The sequence below is a fragment of the Apostichopus japonicus genome, chromosome 14 (genome assembly GCF_037975245.1).
Source record: "Apostichopus japonicus isolate 1M-3 chromosome 14, ASM3797524v1, whole genome shotgun sequence".
In the NCBI taxonomy this organism is placed as follows: Eukaryota; Metazoa; Echinodermata; class Holothuroidea; order Aspidochirotida; family Stichopodidae; genus Apostichopus; species Apostichopus japonicus.
The window spans coordinates 24,408,337-24,424,447 of NC_092574.1; the positions used below are offsets into that span (position 1 = coordinate 24,408,337).

Here is a 16,111-nt window from a genome sequence, read left to right on the forward strand (position 1 = left end):
GTACATTAGTCCAGACAATGCTTCTATCGACCAATTAATTCTAGTCACTTGACTAACTTTTGGTCCAGTGACCAAATAGTTCTGGTCATATGACTAAGTAAACCTGGTCACATGACCAGTTTTTACTAGTCATTCAATTATGCCTCTATCGACCAGGCTTTAGTCAAGCGACCTAAACGATTAGTCAAGATGTCAGTTGACTAATTCAATTAGTCACATGACCAGTTTTTACTAGTCATTCAATTATGCCTCTATCGACCAGGCTTTAGTCAAGCGACCTAAACGATTAGTCAAGATGTCAATTGACTTATTCAATTAGTCACATGACCAGTTTTTGCTAGTCTTTCAACAATGCTCTATCGACCAGGCTTTTGTCAAGCGACCTAAATGATTAGTCCAGCAGTCACTTGACTAATCCAGTTAGTCTTGCCCATGGATAAAAGTAGTTTTTCTATACTAGTTTTATATGACCCACCACAGATTCGAACCTGCGACAACTCCCTTATAGGTACAAAGCTGTCCGTTGAGCTAACTGGTGGGAACAATTCTTGGATATAAAACCTGATTGGGCCTTAACCACTGCTAGACCATCAAGCCCTCTCACATGAAAAAAAGAAAGCAAGAATTTCTGTATTAATTTGGAATCACATTTTATATTTTCTCTTAAACACTACATATGCTTCACCTCAATAGTAAGTACAAAAGAGTGTCTGATTTCATCAGTAATTGAAGAACCAGAAAACCCAAAGGTTTAGTGGTTCTGATGCCAATGAGAGTTTATGAAATAAGATAAGTCAGAATTTGTTATTGTTATATACCTGTATTGTACTTATTGCCAGACAACTGAAACCAAACTGAAGCTGATCAGACATAAAGTTGTCAGTTGCACTCATGAATATAAATGAAATTTCAGTTTCCTGTAGCACTACTGTACCAACCTACCAAGTATGAAGGTGATCAGACATATATTTGAAAAAATATCGACATTTTAAGAATTTGATTACAAGCCCCACCCACATATTCATGTACTGGACAACAAAAACAATGAGGTCCATGTAATGATAATGTAGCATATCTACAAGTTATTCAATACATTTACAGTAATTAAATTTATTGTTTTTAAGATTATACATACACTTGCAAACATGCTAAACTGTAGATTACCTGGCCATCGTAAACAAAACCAAAAATTAATGCCTTTATTGATGTACATATAAAGTTGAAAAAAAGTGATATAGTTGACTCTAGGCATTTCACCACCCCACACCCCCTCTCCAGACAAACACATGCGGATCATACGACACAACCCATATCCCCAACCCAGAGCGGAACCCTTACCATCATACCACCTGCAGCCTCACCTACCATCCTACAACCCTGATCCCAACATCACCCTACTCATCTGACAACCCCCCCCCCACCTGACACCCATCAGATTTTACCAGTTTCACACCTTACTACCAACACATTAATCTACCCCACTCACATAAGATTTCCCTATACTCTATAGGTACATGTACAGTAATACCAGATTATTAAATTCATTTACTATTTTCACTATAGACTATCCCTTTAATTGTCTGAGCCAGCTATTTATGCAACATAGATATACACACATACCCACACGCAAACTTGATCAAAACATACAAACATGCCAACTCATCACAACATACACATATGCCAACTTAATTGCAAAGGTTACTTTTTTTCAGTCCAGTTTAATTTGTCACTGGACTACTCCTTTAATGGCCTGGCTAGCCAATTTCATGGTTTTATAAAGCAAAACAAATATAGATAAGATCAGCAAGCTCCCAGGAACCAGGAAAACATGTCAAACGTGACGAATGACAGGAGTTTAGGAATGAGGGACAACAAATGCTATATGGCCAACAAACACATGAATATTAATGAGGTTACATGTTATTTTCATATGAAAATGTAACTATTATTATCCACCACCAATCAACAAAGTATGGAGATGATCGGTTATACCGTTGCAAAGTTATTGACATTTTAAGAATTTCACTTTAACTGCTGCCTACTCATTAATATTCATGTCATGAACAACAAAAACAATAGGGAACATCTACTAATCATGGAGCATGTACTAGTTCAAAATGACAGTAATTCAACATTTAATTTCTAAGATTTCAGGTTTACAAGATATTTCTAGCAATTAAGGATTAAGCCCCACCTACTCATGAATATTAATTAGATGAAATTCCATTGTCATGTGACAATGAACCACTTACATCACCATACCAAGTATGAAGCAGATCGGACATACCGTTGCGAAGATATTGACATTTTAAGAATTTTACTTTAAGCCCTACCCACTTATTAATATTCATGTGATGGAGAACAAAAACAATAGGGACCATCCACACATCACCAGTCCAATATGACATTGATCCAATGTGTCGTTGTTGAGACATCGTGTTTACAAGCAAGCTGTCACATCACACACACACACACATACATGTTTGTGTTTTGTTCAGACCGAGGACCCCATTGTATTTTCCATTGTTCAAATCCACATACCGTAACATTAACAATACCCCATACAATAGAATTCTTCCGAGGACGTGGTGATTCTTTAGAAATCACAACCGAGGACCTGAAATTCTTTTGTTCAAGTCCTCGGTCAGATAGCAAAACAAACGCATACCCACATACACATGTTTGCATTACATTCAGACTGAGGACCCCATTGTATTTTCCATTGTTCAAATCCACGTACCCTAACCTTAACAATACCCCATACAATAGAATTCTTCCGAGGACGTGGTGATTCTTTAGAAATCACAACCGAGGACCTGAAATTGTTTTGTTCAAGTCCTCGGTCAGATAGCAAAAGAAACGCACCCTCACACACGCCAACTTGATCGCATAGGTTACTCGGCCTTCGGCATTGTAACCAAAAATAACAACATTTTGTAAGTCAAAACTAACACACGCAACAGCTCAAATGATAATGAAAAAGTTTTCAATGACTTATTATTTGCAAGTAAGTTACAGCTTTATAACACCTTAGCCTATTTTGACTCATATATGCTAGTGCAATTGATAGGCAGTATTCTATGTTATAAATGTGATGACAGTTTGAGCCAAAAAAACTGTACAAAAAATGGTAGGTGCCTGGAGCAGTAATTAGGCCATCAATTTTTAGCGATTTGCATGTTTAGTTTCTCCAGAATTTTATTGACTGATTTATCTGCCGGTGTAGTATCATCAACATTCAAAATGATTTTTTTTAAAACTGAAGGGTTTTCTTCAGCAAAGGCTCATATGCCATATTTAGGACATAGAACACTGCCAAATAATTGCACATGGCTGCGAACAAACTTTTCAAAGTAGCTACTTGCAAGGTTTCCACTATCACAGTGTACTCTGGAACACCTTCATCCTCTGTCACCTGGATATAAACTGGCACATCTGACAAGTCTGTAACCTGCAAAGATATTAAGGTATATGTATTCAATATACAGCGCTTTCCAGTTTCAGAAAATGGGAGGGGTGGCTGATCCACCATGATGGCCATGAGTGACCAACAAACAAATATACTCCACCAACGAAGGAATCAAAATAAATAATTTCTTAAATATTTTTTCAAATCAATTTACAGTACATCGTATTCACTACAAGTAATACTATTTTTGATGATATAAATAATAGCAGAGTATAAATGAAACAACAGAGCTAAATGGTGCACTGGTTCCGTGTATTTTAGAGAGAAAGGAATATTTGCCATGAGTTATGACATCTTGTTACAGCTAATTACGTCATGGTAGGGATTCATTCCACTAGATGATTTTAATACACTTGGGGCTGATCAGGAAATCCACATTGGGTTATGGTTACTGCAACTACAGATTGAAATCTGTCCAACATTCTGTTCCAGTTATCACATACATACTAGTCTATTCTACCTTTGTGATGATGCCCTTACTATATTTACAGCTATGAACACTCCCAGGTCATACATGTGATATTTAGTTAGGGAATAATGATCAGATGTGCGGGCCTTTGTTGCAGACAGGTTTTCAGGGCCCAAATATTTCAAGGCCCTCCAGAATAAGGATGCCAAAAAATGCCCCCCCCCCAAAAAAAAAAGATGCCCCAACAAATGTTAGGGCTAAACCAATTTTAGGGCAAATTTGTATGAAAAGTATCATTTTGAGTGATTTCATAAATTGGCCCATATGGTCTACAGGTGACTTAGGCCCCCAAATCCTAAAAACCCAAAGGAGGCACTGTGAAAAATGCTCAACACTGCACCATAGAATTCATAGGAAAAGAAACATTTTGTGTGATTTCAGGCGGAGTTCAGGAGTTCAAAATGACCCATATGGCCCATACATGACCTTTGGCCTAAAATTCCAAACACCCCAAAGGAGCACTACCAAAACACTATCGTGACAATTAAACTCTAAGCATTGTGACCATACAATCTGTAGGAAAATATTAATTTTGAGTTATTTCCTGAAATAGCCCATATGGCATCAGACCTAAAATTGCTGAATACCCCAAAGGAAACACTACCAGGGCACTATCATGATGAACCCTCGACACTGTAACATACAAAATCAGACCACCTCTGATGGCCTTGACCCATAGTTTACATACTGTTGATTTAAATAATACATTGGGTACTTACACTATCCTCATCTGCAAATACAATCATAGCACCCAACTTCTCATTCAGTAGAGTCGGAACTGACAGAATTGCTGCATGCATTCTAGACTCTAAAAGAAAAATCAACAACAGAATGTTAAAGCACTCATAACATCATGACATTTCAGAAGAGTGATATTATGTCATATTTGGTAACATCGATAGGACAAAAATATCACAGATTCACTCATCTGCAGTCCGGAGAGCAATACTCAATACTCGATAAATTGCTTAGGTGATAATATTAAAGTAGAGTACTAAATACATCACAGGTCTTATTTTCAGCAAAGATATTTGTATCATTTGATAAGGTCTAGGCTACTTAGCTAAGTAGTATCAAGTATGAGCTCAACCCAAGCAAGCATCTTTAAGTTATGCCAATTGTTCAGTTATTTGTCGTGGGCCCCTACTGGCATGGGCCATAAAAAATGATTGCATCCATGTCATTGTTTCAGCTTGAGGGATTCAAGACAATGATAACTGATAAGGAACATTTGAAGCAAAATATAGAAACATTAATGGAAAAATATCAAATACTGAGATTGTATTGAAAGAGTTGCTCCATTTGTCAAGAATATGTATCAGTTGTCAAACTCGTATCTTGGACCCAAAGCAGATAGGTTTCATTGATACCTACAGATTCCTGAAGTCCGAGAACATGTTTTCCCTGAATTAAAAACCATATACCATATTCTGAGGTCTTCAGTAAAATGAAGATAATAGAGAGCAGACTAGCAAGCAGATTGACACATGAAAATTTGAACCTCAGGATTCAGCTGGCAACAGAGCATGAACTAGTGTGAAAGTTGAACAAGGAAGATATTATTTGAGAATATGCAGACAGTGATAAATTGAAATGCCTCTTGTTTCCAAAGTAGAGTAAGTAGACTAGATTTCCATATACTCAGCTTGTAACAATGTAACATTGCATCATATAAATGGATCAAACTGCATATCGTGTAGCCTATAATACATATAGGCATATAGGGGGAAGTGGGGGCAGGTTGTCACATACCACCTACTTCCACCCATGGATTTGCATATTGAACAATATATTTTTGGAAATTGGAATAGACATTCTATATCCATATCCATAACTTCAAACATGTTATAATAACCTTAATAATAATAAAACGTTTTTATATAGGGCATTCTGTCCAAGACCACAATGCTGCAATGCACTACACACAGAAAAAATATAATTATACAAAACATTACCCATACTGCAAATATAAATGCTAATTCAGAGTTGATTTTTTAATTTTTTTTTAATAATCGAATAAATTTTGCAATAATCAAAAGTTCAATTTCCTCTCAAATGTTACCCAAATCTTCCAAAAACATCTATACCCACCCATATCACATACGAGCAGTCAGCCCAATGATTTAATTTGATTTCGGGACAATCAAGGGAAGTCAACAGTCTTGAATATAATTTCAAAATTAGGCCCTATATCCCCTCCACTAAGGGGCCCATGATACTGTACCAATTTCCCTTTGTTGAACACAGACACTTGTTTGTACCAAATGAAGTACTTCACAGCCATAATTTATGCAATCTACCGTCAATACACAGCCTGTCTCGTTATCATCTGAGCACTTGATTGTGTTCATCCATGATCATATCTGGCAGTCTGGGTTATCTGTGGTACAGGGTCTTTCACAGGGTCCATCCTGATCCTTATTCTACTGAACTTAACTGAACTCTGAGGGGATTCTAGCAGGCAATTTCTAGAATTGTTCAATTTGTTTAAGCATGATAGGCCTCATGCCATACCGGTGTATGTGACAAGGATTTTTCTCCCTGAAAATACAACCCCCCCCCCAGATTTACTGAAATTGCTTTGATACTTGATTGAGACTCTATTTTATAAGGAACTGCTTGATTTCAGAGAATATGCTGACCACAAATTCAACTTTTCCTGCCAAGAATTAGAAAAGTGATTTAAATCAGTGATTTAAAAAAAACCACTGATTTAAATCAGCATGATTTAAAATCACACAACCCTCTGCTAGTAAGTCTTAACAAGGTCCTAAATTTACATATAGATTTAGCATTTCAAACATGTGGTGGTAGTTGGTTTCAGAGTTTAGCAGCTGCTGAAAAAAGAACTCTCACCGTAAGTAATGGTGCTGACATTTGTACAATAAGTGTTGTAGCAGCATTTGACCTGAGAATATGTACCGGTTCATTGATATTGAGAAGTTCACATAGATAGTATGGAGCAAGTTTATTTAATATTTTGTAGGTCAAAAGCATTAACTTACACATGATACGCTTCTTCACTTGTAACCAGTGGAGATTTACAAGGATGGGGGTTATGTGTTCACACTTCCTAGATAAGGTAACCAACCTGGCAGCTCGTACAACGCTGGAGCTTATTTGGCAGTCCATAAATGAGTCTGTTGCAAGAGTCAAGATGTGAAGAGACAAATGCGTGCACTAGCCTTTTAGTGCTACCACAGTCTGAGTATGTACGGATGCGCCCTATTTTCCTCAGACTGTATGATGCAAGACGACAAACGTTAATGTCTAATGAAGGTGTTTATTTTTCACTACCATACATCTGAATGGTTATACCCCCTTACCAAGACATATTTTGCATCCACCCCTGCCTCAGACTTTGCTCGAAGTCCATTTTGAAGACCCAGCACATACCCGGGTGATGATCACTTGAATAGTGAATTACAGATTGAATTGTTACTAATGTACCTTAACAGGCACCCTCGTCCTTCTCCATGGATGTATCTATGACAGTGGGATGCTTCATCTTCAAAGTGCAGCGGATTATGGCATCTCCATACTTGGAAAGCCCTTCACCAAGCAACTGTGCCATTGTCGTCTTTCCTTCAAGTCGCTTTAATTCAAGTAGTATCTATGGTTAAATGAGATCAATTAGATATTATACAGTACATATGGTAAATTCACCTGAGAAGTTAAGAGATCGCTTAGGACTAACACATATTCGGGATTATGTTCAGAGACGTAGATTGAGATGGTTTAGACAGGTCGAAAGGGATGGAAGATGCGAATTGGTAAAGAAGTAGAGAGAGACTACTGTAGCTGGTCAATGTAGGAGCAGTAGGCTCCCCAAGTCTTGGGATGAGGACATGAGGTTTTGCGGAGTGATCTTGCTGATAAAGGTATAGATCGGGCTCTAGCTCAGAATAAAACAAAATGGTTTCTTTTTAAGGGGGAACATCCCCCCTACAAATTCCCAATAGCAGTATCAGCAAAAAAAGTGTGGGAATCCTGCAATCGCGCTGCTTAGCGCAACAGTCTTGAATTGATTTTTGAAAAACAAAGTCGTGGTTCGAACAAGTGGTGGGCATAAAGTGAATATATTCAAATGTCCATAACTTTTGAAACCACAAGATTGAATTTTACTTTTACGCAGACTACTGTATAATAAATAATATCTACAAAGACATATTCATACAGTACCTCTTCATCTTCAAATAGCCAAGGATAGACTTTCTTAACCACTTCGCTAGTAGCATCCTCTTCCACAATTAAACGACGTCTCTCTGCCAATGTGATAGACATACAACTTTTGTTATTTGTTCACATCCCTAATGTTCATGTGCATATTTTGTACAGCATGTGGGTAAACATGTACGGTACGATACCAGTCACAATTCAACTATTTAATCACATCCCATTACTAAAATGTACAGTAGAAATGGAAGTGAAATTACTATGCAGTGATACAGAAGCCTGAATGCATTTGATACCTGTATGGAAAAGAAACATGTGCAAACATTAATCAATCCGCTATGGTAGCTACATTTTCATTTGTCAAGTGTACAATGATAACCAAATACATTTATGTTTGAAATTGTAGTATTTCCAAAAAGTTGAATGAAACACCCCGTGAAAGATGTCCTATTTTATTTCCAATGGAATTAGGGTTAGCCTAGGGGGATCAACTGCGGTTCACGGTACCACAGGTAAAGCGAGGAATATTCCATCTTGAAAAAAGCCTAGTCCAAGGCTACATGACTCCCTACAAACAGCTACAACAAATTTAACACCCACCCACCTTTGTTCTGAATCGGAACTGTTTTGTACAAACTTAAAAAATAGCAGAAAAAACTGTCGCTAGAATATATAACAAATTTTAGCCAAAAATTCCGGACAAGTCAGTGCAATTGTCCAGAAATAATCCCCCTCTATATTACTGACAACTAGGCCTATAAATTGATATGACACAGCTGTTGCAGCAATAGGCTGTTAGATTGCTCCAAGGTCCCCAATGTTTATTTTGGAAGGGGGAGTGTATTCTCCTGTGAATTGTTAACAGGATTGTTGGATAGGATGGTCAGTGGACAAACTGGTAATAAAAGATTGGCGTCATGTTCTGTTGATGTTTCGTATGAAACATAGGCCTAGCCTCTGTATTTTATAAAAAAACTATTTAGGGCTAGGCCTGGGGGAGGGGGGCTATAGGGCCCTAGGAATAATCAGCTTATTTAGTGTAACAGTTTCGCACGCAACTACACAATCCCATACACACTATTCTAGTTAATTCGTTATCTTAGGGTGACCCTAATTGGAGGCTAATCCTTAACTCAAACCTAATCTAGGTATAAATAATATGGCCTAGGACCTAAGCCTTGGCTATTATGTCCCCCCTGAAAGTGCAGGAGAAACACTGCTGTGAATTTATCCCCCTAAAATATTTCAAGAATAATATAGCCAAGGTCCTATCCCCCTAAGGCTAAAGTTTCTAATACAGATTATAAATATTAAGTTTAATTTAGGTTTGTTATTTTGTAAAGAAATTATCCATTGCAAACATGAGAAACGCGTGAATACCGGGGCCACCATGATACTGTAAATATACGGAGGCCTACTGTTACGATAAACTGTGCTGTACAACTACTACAACTACAAGGCAGCTTAACGTCATTAGGTTTAACGTTAGGCAATTCGCCTATAGCTACTGCATGATAGGCCTAGCCTAGGACCTAGATCTTAGCTTGTTCTTACACAAGTTGGAATAATCGAAAATACACACTTTATGGTCTAATATACTATATACTTTTTAAGTGACTAACAAACGACACTGGCCAAAGGCCCAAAGAAAACTGGTCTAATATACTAACCTTGCAATGGTTACTGACAATATCACTGGATGATAATATTTTTTTGATTTTTCGTACCGTAACCGTCTGGCTGCTAACTCCCTGCTGTACGTTCCTTGCTCGTCGTGTACGTATGTGTACAATGTACTGTAGTTCAGTGCAGTGCGCTAGGCCGTACCGTGGCGCTACAATTGTTAATATTTTCCCGCGCTTTTTCATATGACGAATATATCAACCTGATTGACTAGTGAGTTTCGTCCCAGTGCTGACATTTATTGTAGGACCAGATTAAAATAGAACTGTGACCATTATGTTATGGTCAGGCGACCTTTTGGGTTAGTCGTGAAGGCATCTCTACCAAGATTATGGCGGGATAATCGTTGACTAACGTAAACCAGTCGATATGACTAGACTTTAGCCTCGCTTGACTAGATTGTGTTTAGAGTGTAGCGAATCATTGCTTAAAGCCTAAGAAAGCAGCTGGGTATGATCAGGAGAGTTGTTATGGAACCCTCCCTGGTACGATGATTTCGAGCCAGATATTGTCAAGCAGATATTACTTTCATTCTCACCCCTTACTGAAATATCTGTACATATCGTTCACCACTGGGGTATTCCAAGATAAGCTGAAGATTGCTAAGGTCTTTCCCATTTTTGAGAAAGGGGAATGCAATATCTACGAGAACTACCGACCAATCTAAATTCTCTCTTTTTATCTATGCTTTTCCAAAAGTATCGAACGTCTCATGTCCAACAGAATAATAAATTTCCTCCATGCTCATAACATACAATGCAAGGAACAATATGGATTCCGCCCTGGTCACTCAACTAAGCTTGCCCTGGCAGATACCATTGATAAATTATACGATAGCCTTGATAAGAAGACAACATTTATTGGTATATTCTTAGACCTATCAAAACCTTTTGATACCATTGACCAATGTATTATTCTGAACAAGTTATCATTCTACGGCATTAGAGGACCAACCCTTATCTTGATGGACAGCTATACTTATCGAAACGTTTCCAGAATACTTCGTATAAGAACACCTTATCTGACCATGCTGAAATCCGCTGTGGTGTTCCTCGAGGTTCAATATTAGGACCACTTCTATTCATTATATGTATCAATGACATCTGTCATATCTCTGATATTGCAAAAACTATTTTATTTGAAGATTAAATTAGTATATTTTCGAATCCAATAATTGGAATATTTTACATGACATAGTATTCATGGAGTTATAATACATTTTACGACTGGTTTGCAACTAATTAATATGCTATCATTTAATCTTGATAAAACCAGCTACATTGTTTTCAGTAAAAGTCAATCTTCGTCTTAGAAAAAAGATATTTGAATGAATAGTAAGCCAATCAAGCATGTACATAGTACTAAGTTTCTCGAAGTATACATTGAAAAGTAAACTAACTTGGTGTGAAAATATTTCAAATATTGCAAACACTGTTGCGAAAAATGTTGCAATCATTTCTAAGTTGAAGCACTACTTTCCTCAGAATATTCTTAAAATGCTTTACCAAACATTAGTATTTTCCCACTTTTCATATTGCTCTATCTTTGAACAGACTTTTGTTAATGAAATGGGGGTAAACGACAATATATATATATATATATATATATTTATAGTAGTAATATAGTTGTATGAAGCAAAACAGCTTTTAAAGTAAATACGTTTCTGTGTAAACTTTCATTATTTGATTCTACATGACACCTTTATTTTCCATTTTAGTAGTCATATGTAGCGTCATAGCTGTAGTAACAAATGACCGAAAATACAGTCAGAATCACGGTACTTCCAATTCCTAAGCCTGTCAGAATGGCTGCGACTTTTGCGTGTGACAGAGCCTTGTGAATGTTGGTGTCGATTCCAGTCAAAGCCTGTAGAAATGACGGAGAAAGCAAAAATAAATAACATGCGAGCAATGTTATATATTACCTGACACACTCATTGGGACTTTTAATTATATTTATTATTCAGTGTTGCTTAACGGCCATCAGTGTTGAGGATGTTAAAACTTCCAATATTGATTGCAATTGTTGCCATTCGTTTGTAACATCTACATCGCCTACAGACACTTGTTCGTATTAGAATAAATAACACGCAAAGAGCAAAACATGATAGAAATGAAAGAAAAATTGTAATCGATGGAAATAAAGGGTGTCATGGTAAAACGTCCATCATAGGATTGCAAATTATATAGAGTTATACTCGATTAGATTGGTCAAACTAACATTAACAGGCGAAAAAGTAGTTGACGCAGTGGCGGAGCGTCCATACAATCAGAGGGGCGGATCCCCCCCCCCCTGACGGACTTTTACCACCTTTTACTTATTCGCGATTATTGACTTTTTTTATTGCGCTTTCAAATACCTATTGACATTTGTCACATTTGGTTGGTGTAATTTTCTGACAATATTGCAATGACACATATTTATTCTTCGTTTATCTGCAAATTAGCAAGGCCCGAAAAGGGTCATTTCCGGCGATCTAGGGAGTATCTTTACTCAAAAATATGTTGTACGCTCCGCGCCAACCTGTGGTGGCGCCCGCTTAGATAGTGTCGAAAGCACCCCTACAGACCATTCTCGCCACCCCTGACCAAGACCCCTAGCTCTACCACTGAGTCGACGCTGTTTTTAACTAACAGTCACGTGTATACCTTTATATAATACAAACAGCCGTAATCTATAAATTATCTTCAGAATACTGACCAAAATAGCAAAAACTATGGCCGGAATGGTGCAGCACAACGACGCGAGGCACAAAGAGAACACTATGGACAGCACCAAGGACAATATGGCCTTGGTCTTAATGGAAGATATCACATTTAAATCTTCCGGGCTTCGAATAATCTGTAAAACAAACGATACAGGAAAAATCTTTTAATTTTTAATAGAGTAATTGTTTTTCTATTTATTATTGAGGGCTTTTTGCCGTTGTATTGTGGCTGATTATAGTCATAGATTATAAATAATCAAATTGTTCTGATGTTGAGCAAACCTTGCATGACTGTTGATTTATGGTTGGGTGCACAAGGAAGTTTGAAGCCTTTCCACAAAGTCGTTATTATGTTGAAACGATTCTTGCATGACTGTTGATTCATGGTTGGGTGAACAATAAATTTTGAGGCCTATTCACAATGTTGGAAATCTAAATTGCTAAGTGAATATAAGGTGCATATATTTTGTACATTGTAGACGTTTGAGTTCCATAAATATACGTTTTACTGTGAACTCATTTTGAACAAGGTCAGACATTGAATAATTTGAAAAGTGTTAACAATTTCCATTTGTAAAACTATTGTGACTTGTGCGCAAACAGTACCGTCATTCACAATTAACACACGTAGAATTTCTTAGTGTTGGTATCGATTATATATATAATAAAGCTAACAATACGCCTAACACAAATTTAACAAGTTGTTATTAAGTTGAGCAACTCTTGAACGACTGTTCATGGTTAGGTGCACAAGGAAGTTTGAAGCGTTTCCACAATGTTGGAAACTGGAATTGCTAAATCAATAAAGGTGCATATATTTGTACATTGTAGGCGTATTAATTCCATATTTTATAAATCTCTAGTTTTGTCCCTAATTCAGGTTTGTTCAGTCATGTCACAATTCGTCTGATTTTCGAAAATGAAGTTCAGTCAAGTCGCCAACTCACAAGTCAATTGATTTTATCGCAGACCAATCCAAGTCACAAGTCGAGACATTTCAAGTTACAAGTTAATTCATTGGTTGTAAGTTGCGACACAAGCCAACTCTAGCAGCAACTGAAGTGATATGCTCTACATATAGGTACAGTCCTAACAAAATCAACCAGCTCAAATACAAAAAGGCTGCATCTTTGTGAAGTGATGATATCGGTCATGTTGTTGACCTGCTTCGTGAGCTCCAGTTGCAATGCTATGAGACGAGTAAATGCTACTTTGCATTAGACAGCAATTGAAAGTTATTTTAAAACTTGTACTTCAACCTCTCCCCTACACTCTCTATCTCTCCCTCTCTCGATACAGAACATGAAATAATGACATACGTTACAGTAAAGTCATGAAACATGATCGTTGTCTGACGACAGTTACTAACTCTGTACAGCCAACATAACTCATATTGTACCATCGGAGGTGATGGTGGTGGGGCAAAGGGGGGGGGGGAAGGAGGTTGACGGGAAGGTTCTACTAATCTAAAATTTAACACTGCCATGAATTAAAATTCAACACATACTTTTACAACTCGTTACACATACTAACGCAAAGTTGAAACATTCTGAATACATTATTTCGTCAAGGGAAGGGATACTCAATTTCGCCTATTGATTTTATGCTTAATGTTACTAATATAGCACATGCAAACTCAGTTAGCGAATCATCAGAACATACCATACCAAAGAAATATTGATAATTATAACATTAAATTATTAACTGATGCCATATTGTGACGTCACATCATACTTCATCCCCTCTTACATATCGATACTTGTAATTATGTCGTGGTAGTTGATACCAAACAAAATGACTACACTTTGAGGCGCAATAAACGACATATGTCTCCCATTGTGTCGTGGAAGGTAAAAGAAACAATGAATGTTTGTTTCGATCTTCTCCTACTTAGCCTTTCTTTCCATTTTCTTGGTGTCAAACAATTTGTTAGCGTCTACACTGGTGATTTCAACAAGTCAAATATGTTAAAGCCTAGTTATAAGTCATATGATTTTATCGCTAAGTCAAGTCAAATTTTGTCACTACTAACTATCTGATTATCTGAAGTCGAGTAACAAAATGTAACTCGAGTCTGACTCGAGTACAAAGTCATCGACTCTAGTCAATAACACTGTAAATAGATCCATTTAACACCGTTAATCAACTATCAGTAAGAAGTAGTGTCAAAGGAAGTTGAAGAGATATTTACGAATTATTTCTGAATTAGATTTTTTGCTCAAACAAATAAAGCATTCAGAATGTAATTGAAACATATTACCTGAGGTACATGTGGTACCGGTTGTGCCGTAATCATGGTGTTGGTACTTCCGAGATGTTGTGGTCCGGGATATCGTGGTCCGGGATATTGTGGTCCGGGATATTGTGGTCCGGGATACTGTGGTGGCTCTTCAATCTGAAGTTGGTCTGTAAAACATGGACAAAAGCATAAGAATATAAGTTAAGTTCAAACATTTAGTCCATTTTGTTAAATAAAACACTTTTGGACGAAATTATGAAATGATGTATTGTTTGTTAATTAATCAAGTCTGATATTAAATCAGATGGCTTACCATTTTCGACCAAGTTTTTGTAATCCTCCATTGTCAGTTCGACTTCGTATTACTGAGTGATGTTGTTGTGTCAGAAGGTACCGTACGATTTGATTTTGACTATTACTTCCCTAACTGGTGCCCAAGAGTGCATCACGCATGAACAAACAGTCGCAAACACGGATGAACTTAAACAGTCAGTCCCCAGCGGTACGAAAAGCCCTTGCTATTCTTGTAGAATATGCATGGGGTTTCTTGACGTCACTCCTCATTAATATTTAATTAGGTAATACTTATCATTTTCGAAGGTCAATTTCACAGTCATTAACCAATTAATATGTCTGGTACTAACTGAATTTGATGAAAGAAAAGTGTCTTATCCAATCTTTATTAACAAAAGACACAAAAAAAGAGTAAAATGGAATTTTGGCCATATTTTCCGAACCTAAATTAACCATTTTCGTACTGTTTTTTTTTGTTTCCGAGTAATGTAGTGACTGTTCCGTTTCACGTTGGTACGTAATGCGCGAAATGCTTTAACTAAGCGTGATAAAACTTATGGAAATGAATTGCTTATATCATGGAACTCCATGCTTATATCGTATGATAACAGGAACTATTCATGGCCGTGAAATGACTTCTCTGTGGTGGATAGGGGCATATGGACGCCTGGAGATCATGAATTTCTCACTGCCAATACATCGGTTTGGTACATCCGCACATAAAAATACATGGAAGCAATGCCATATCGTAACAATCGCTACTTATAGCACTACTTGCTGAAATCAGCCACTCAACACTGGTTTGAATTTATCAACAGCGATAATTTATTTAGAGACTCTCACCCATGCTGGTGCTCTTCAAATTCACCCTCCTGAAATTGTACATGGGGTGGCTAGTAATCAGCCTATGGAGCCTTGGCGGTATCGAGACAGGGGACTTTTTACTGGGTATATTTCCAACATAGCTAGTTTTGTGGAAACATGCAGATTATACAACAGGGAATTAAATTTGACACCTGAGAGGGCACTTTGGCTTAAAAATGGCCAGACAAAGCTGCCACTGTGACACCACGA

General features: G+C 37.2%; 1 protein-coding gene and 1 long non-coding RNA gene across 3 annotated transcripts; both read right to left on the reverse strand.

The window, feature by feature from the left end:
• Positions 1 to 2,010: 2,010 nt before the first annotated feature.
• Positions 2,011 to 9,927, reverse strand: LOC139980192 (uncharacterized). 2 transcript variants are annotated; one of them, XR_011797477.1, is made up of 5 exons: positions 9,785 to 9,927; positions 8,121 to 8,199; positions 7,389 to 7,551; positions 4,658 to 4,746; positions 2,011 to 3,451 (listed from the first exon to the last, which is right to left on the reverse strand). It is a non-coding gene; the product is annotated as an uncharacterized lncRNA (long non-coding RNA). The 2 variants fall into 2 exon arrangements; XR_011797478.1 differs by having other exon boundaries at positions 8,121 to 8,203; positions 9,785 to 9,916.
• A 1,366-nt stretch (positions 9,928 to 11,293) lies between these two features.
• LOC139980186 (uncharacterized) lies at positions 11,294 to 15,197 on the reverse strand. Its single transcript, XM_071991657.1, has 4 exons — positions 15,057 to 15,197; positions 14,765 to 14,910; positions 12,498 to 12,638; positions 11,294 to 11,663 (listed from the first exon to the last, which is right to left on the reverse strand). The coding sequence occupies exons 1-4, from the start codon at positions 15,085 to 15,087 to the stop codon at positions 11,511 to 11,513; spliced, it is 471 nt and encodes a 156-aa protein (XP_071847758.1). The 5' UTR covers positions 15,088 to 15,197; the 3' UTR covers positions 11,294 to 11,510.
• Between the last annotated feature and the right edge of the window lie 914 nt (positions 15,198 to 16,111).

Excerpts from the sequence above, each read along its gene's own strand:
- LOC139980186 (XM_071991657.1), bottom strand. The coding sequence starts at position 15,087 with ATGGAGGATTACAAAAACTTGGTCGAAAATG. Across the intron at positions 14,911-15,056 it reads CAAAAACTTGGTCGAAAATG|ACCAACTTCAGATTGAAGAG; the intron begins GTAAGCCATCTG and ends CATGTTTTACAG. Across the intron at positions 11,664-12,497 it reads CCATAGTTTTTGCTATTTTG|GCTTTGACTGGAATCGACAC; the intron begins GTCAGTATTCTG and ends TCATTTCTACAG.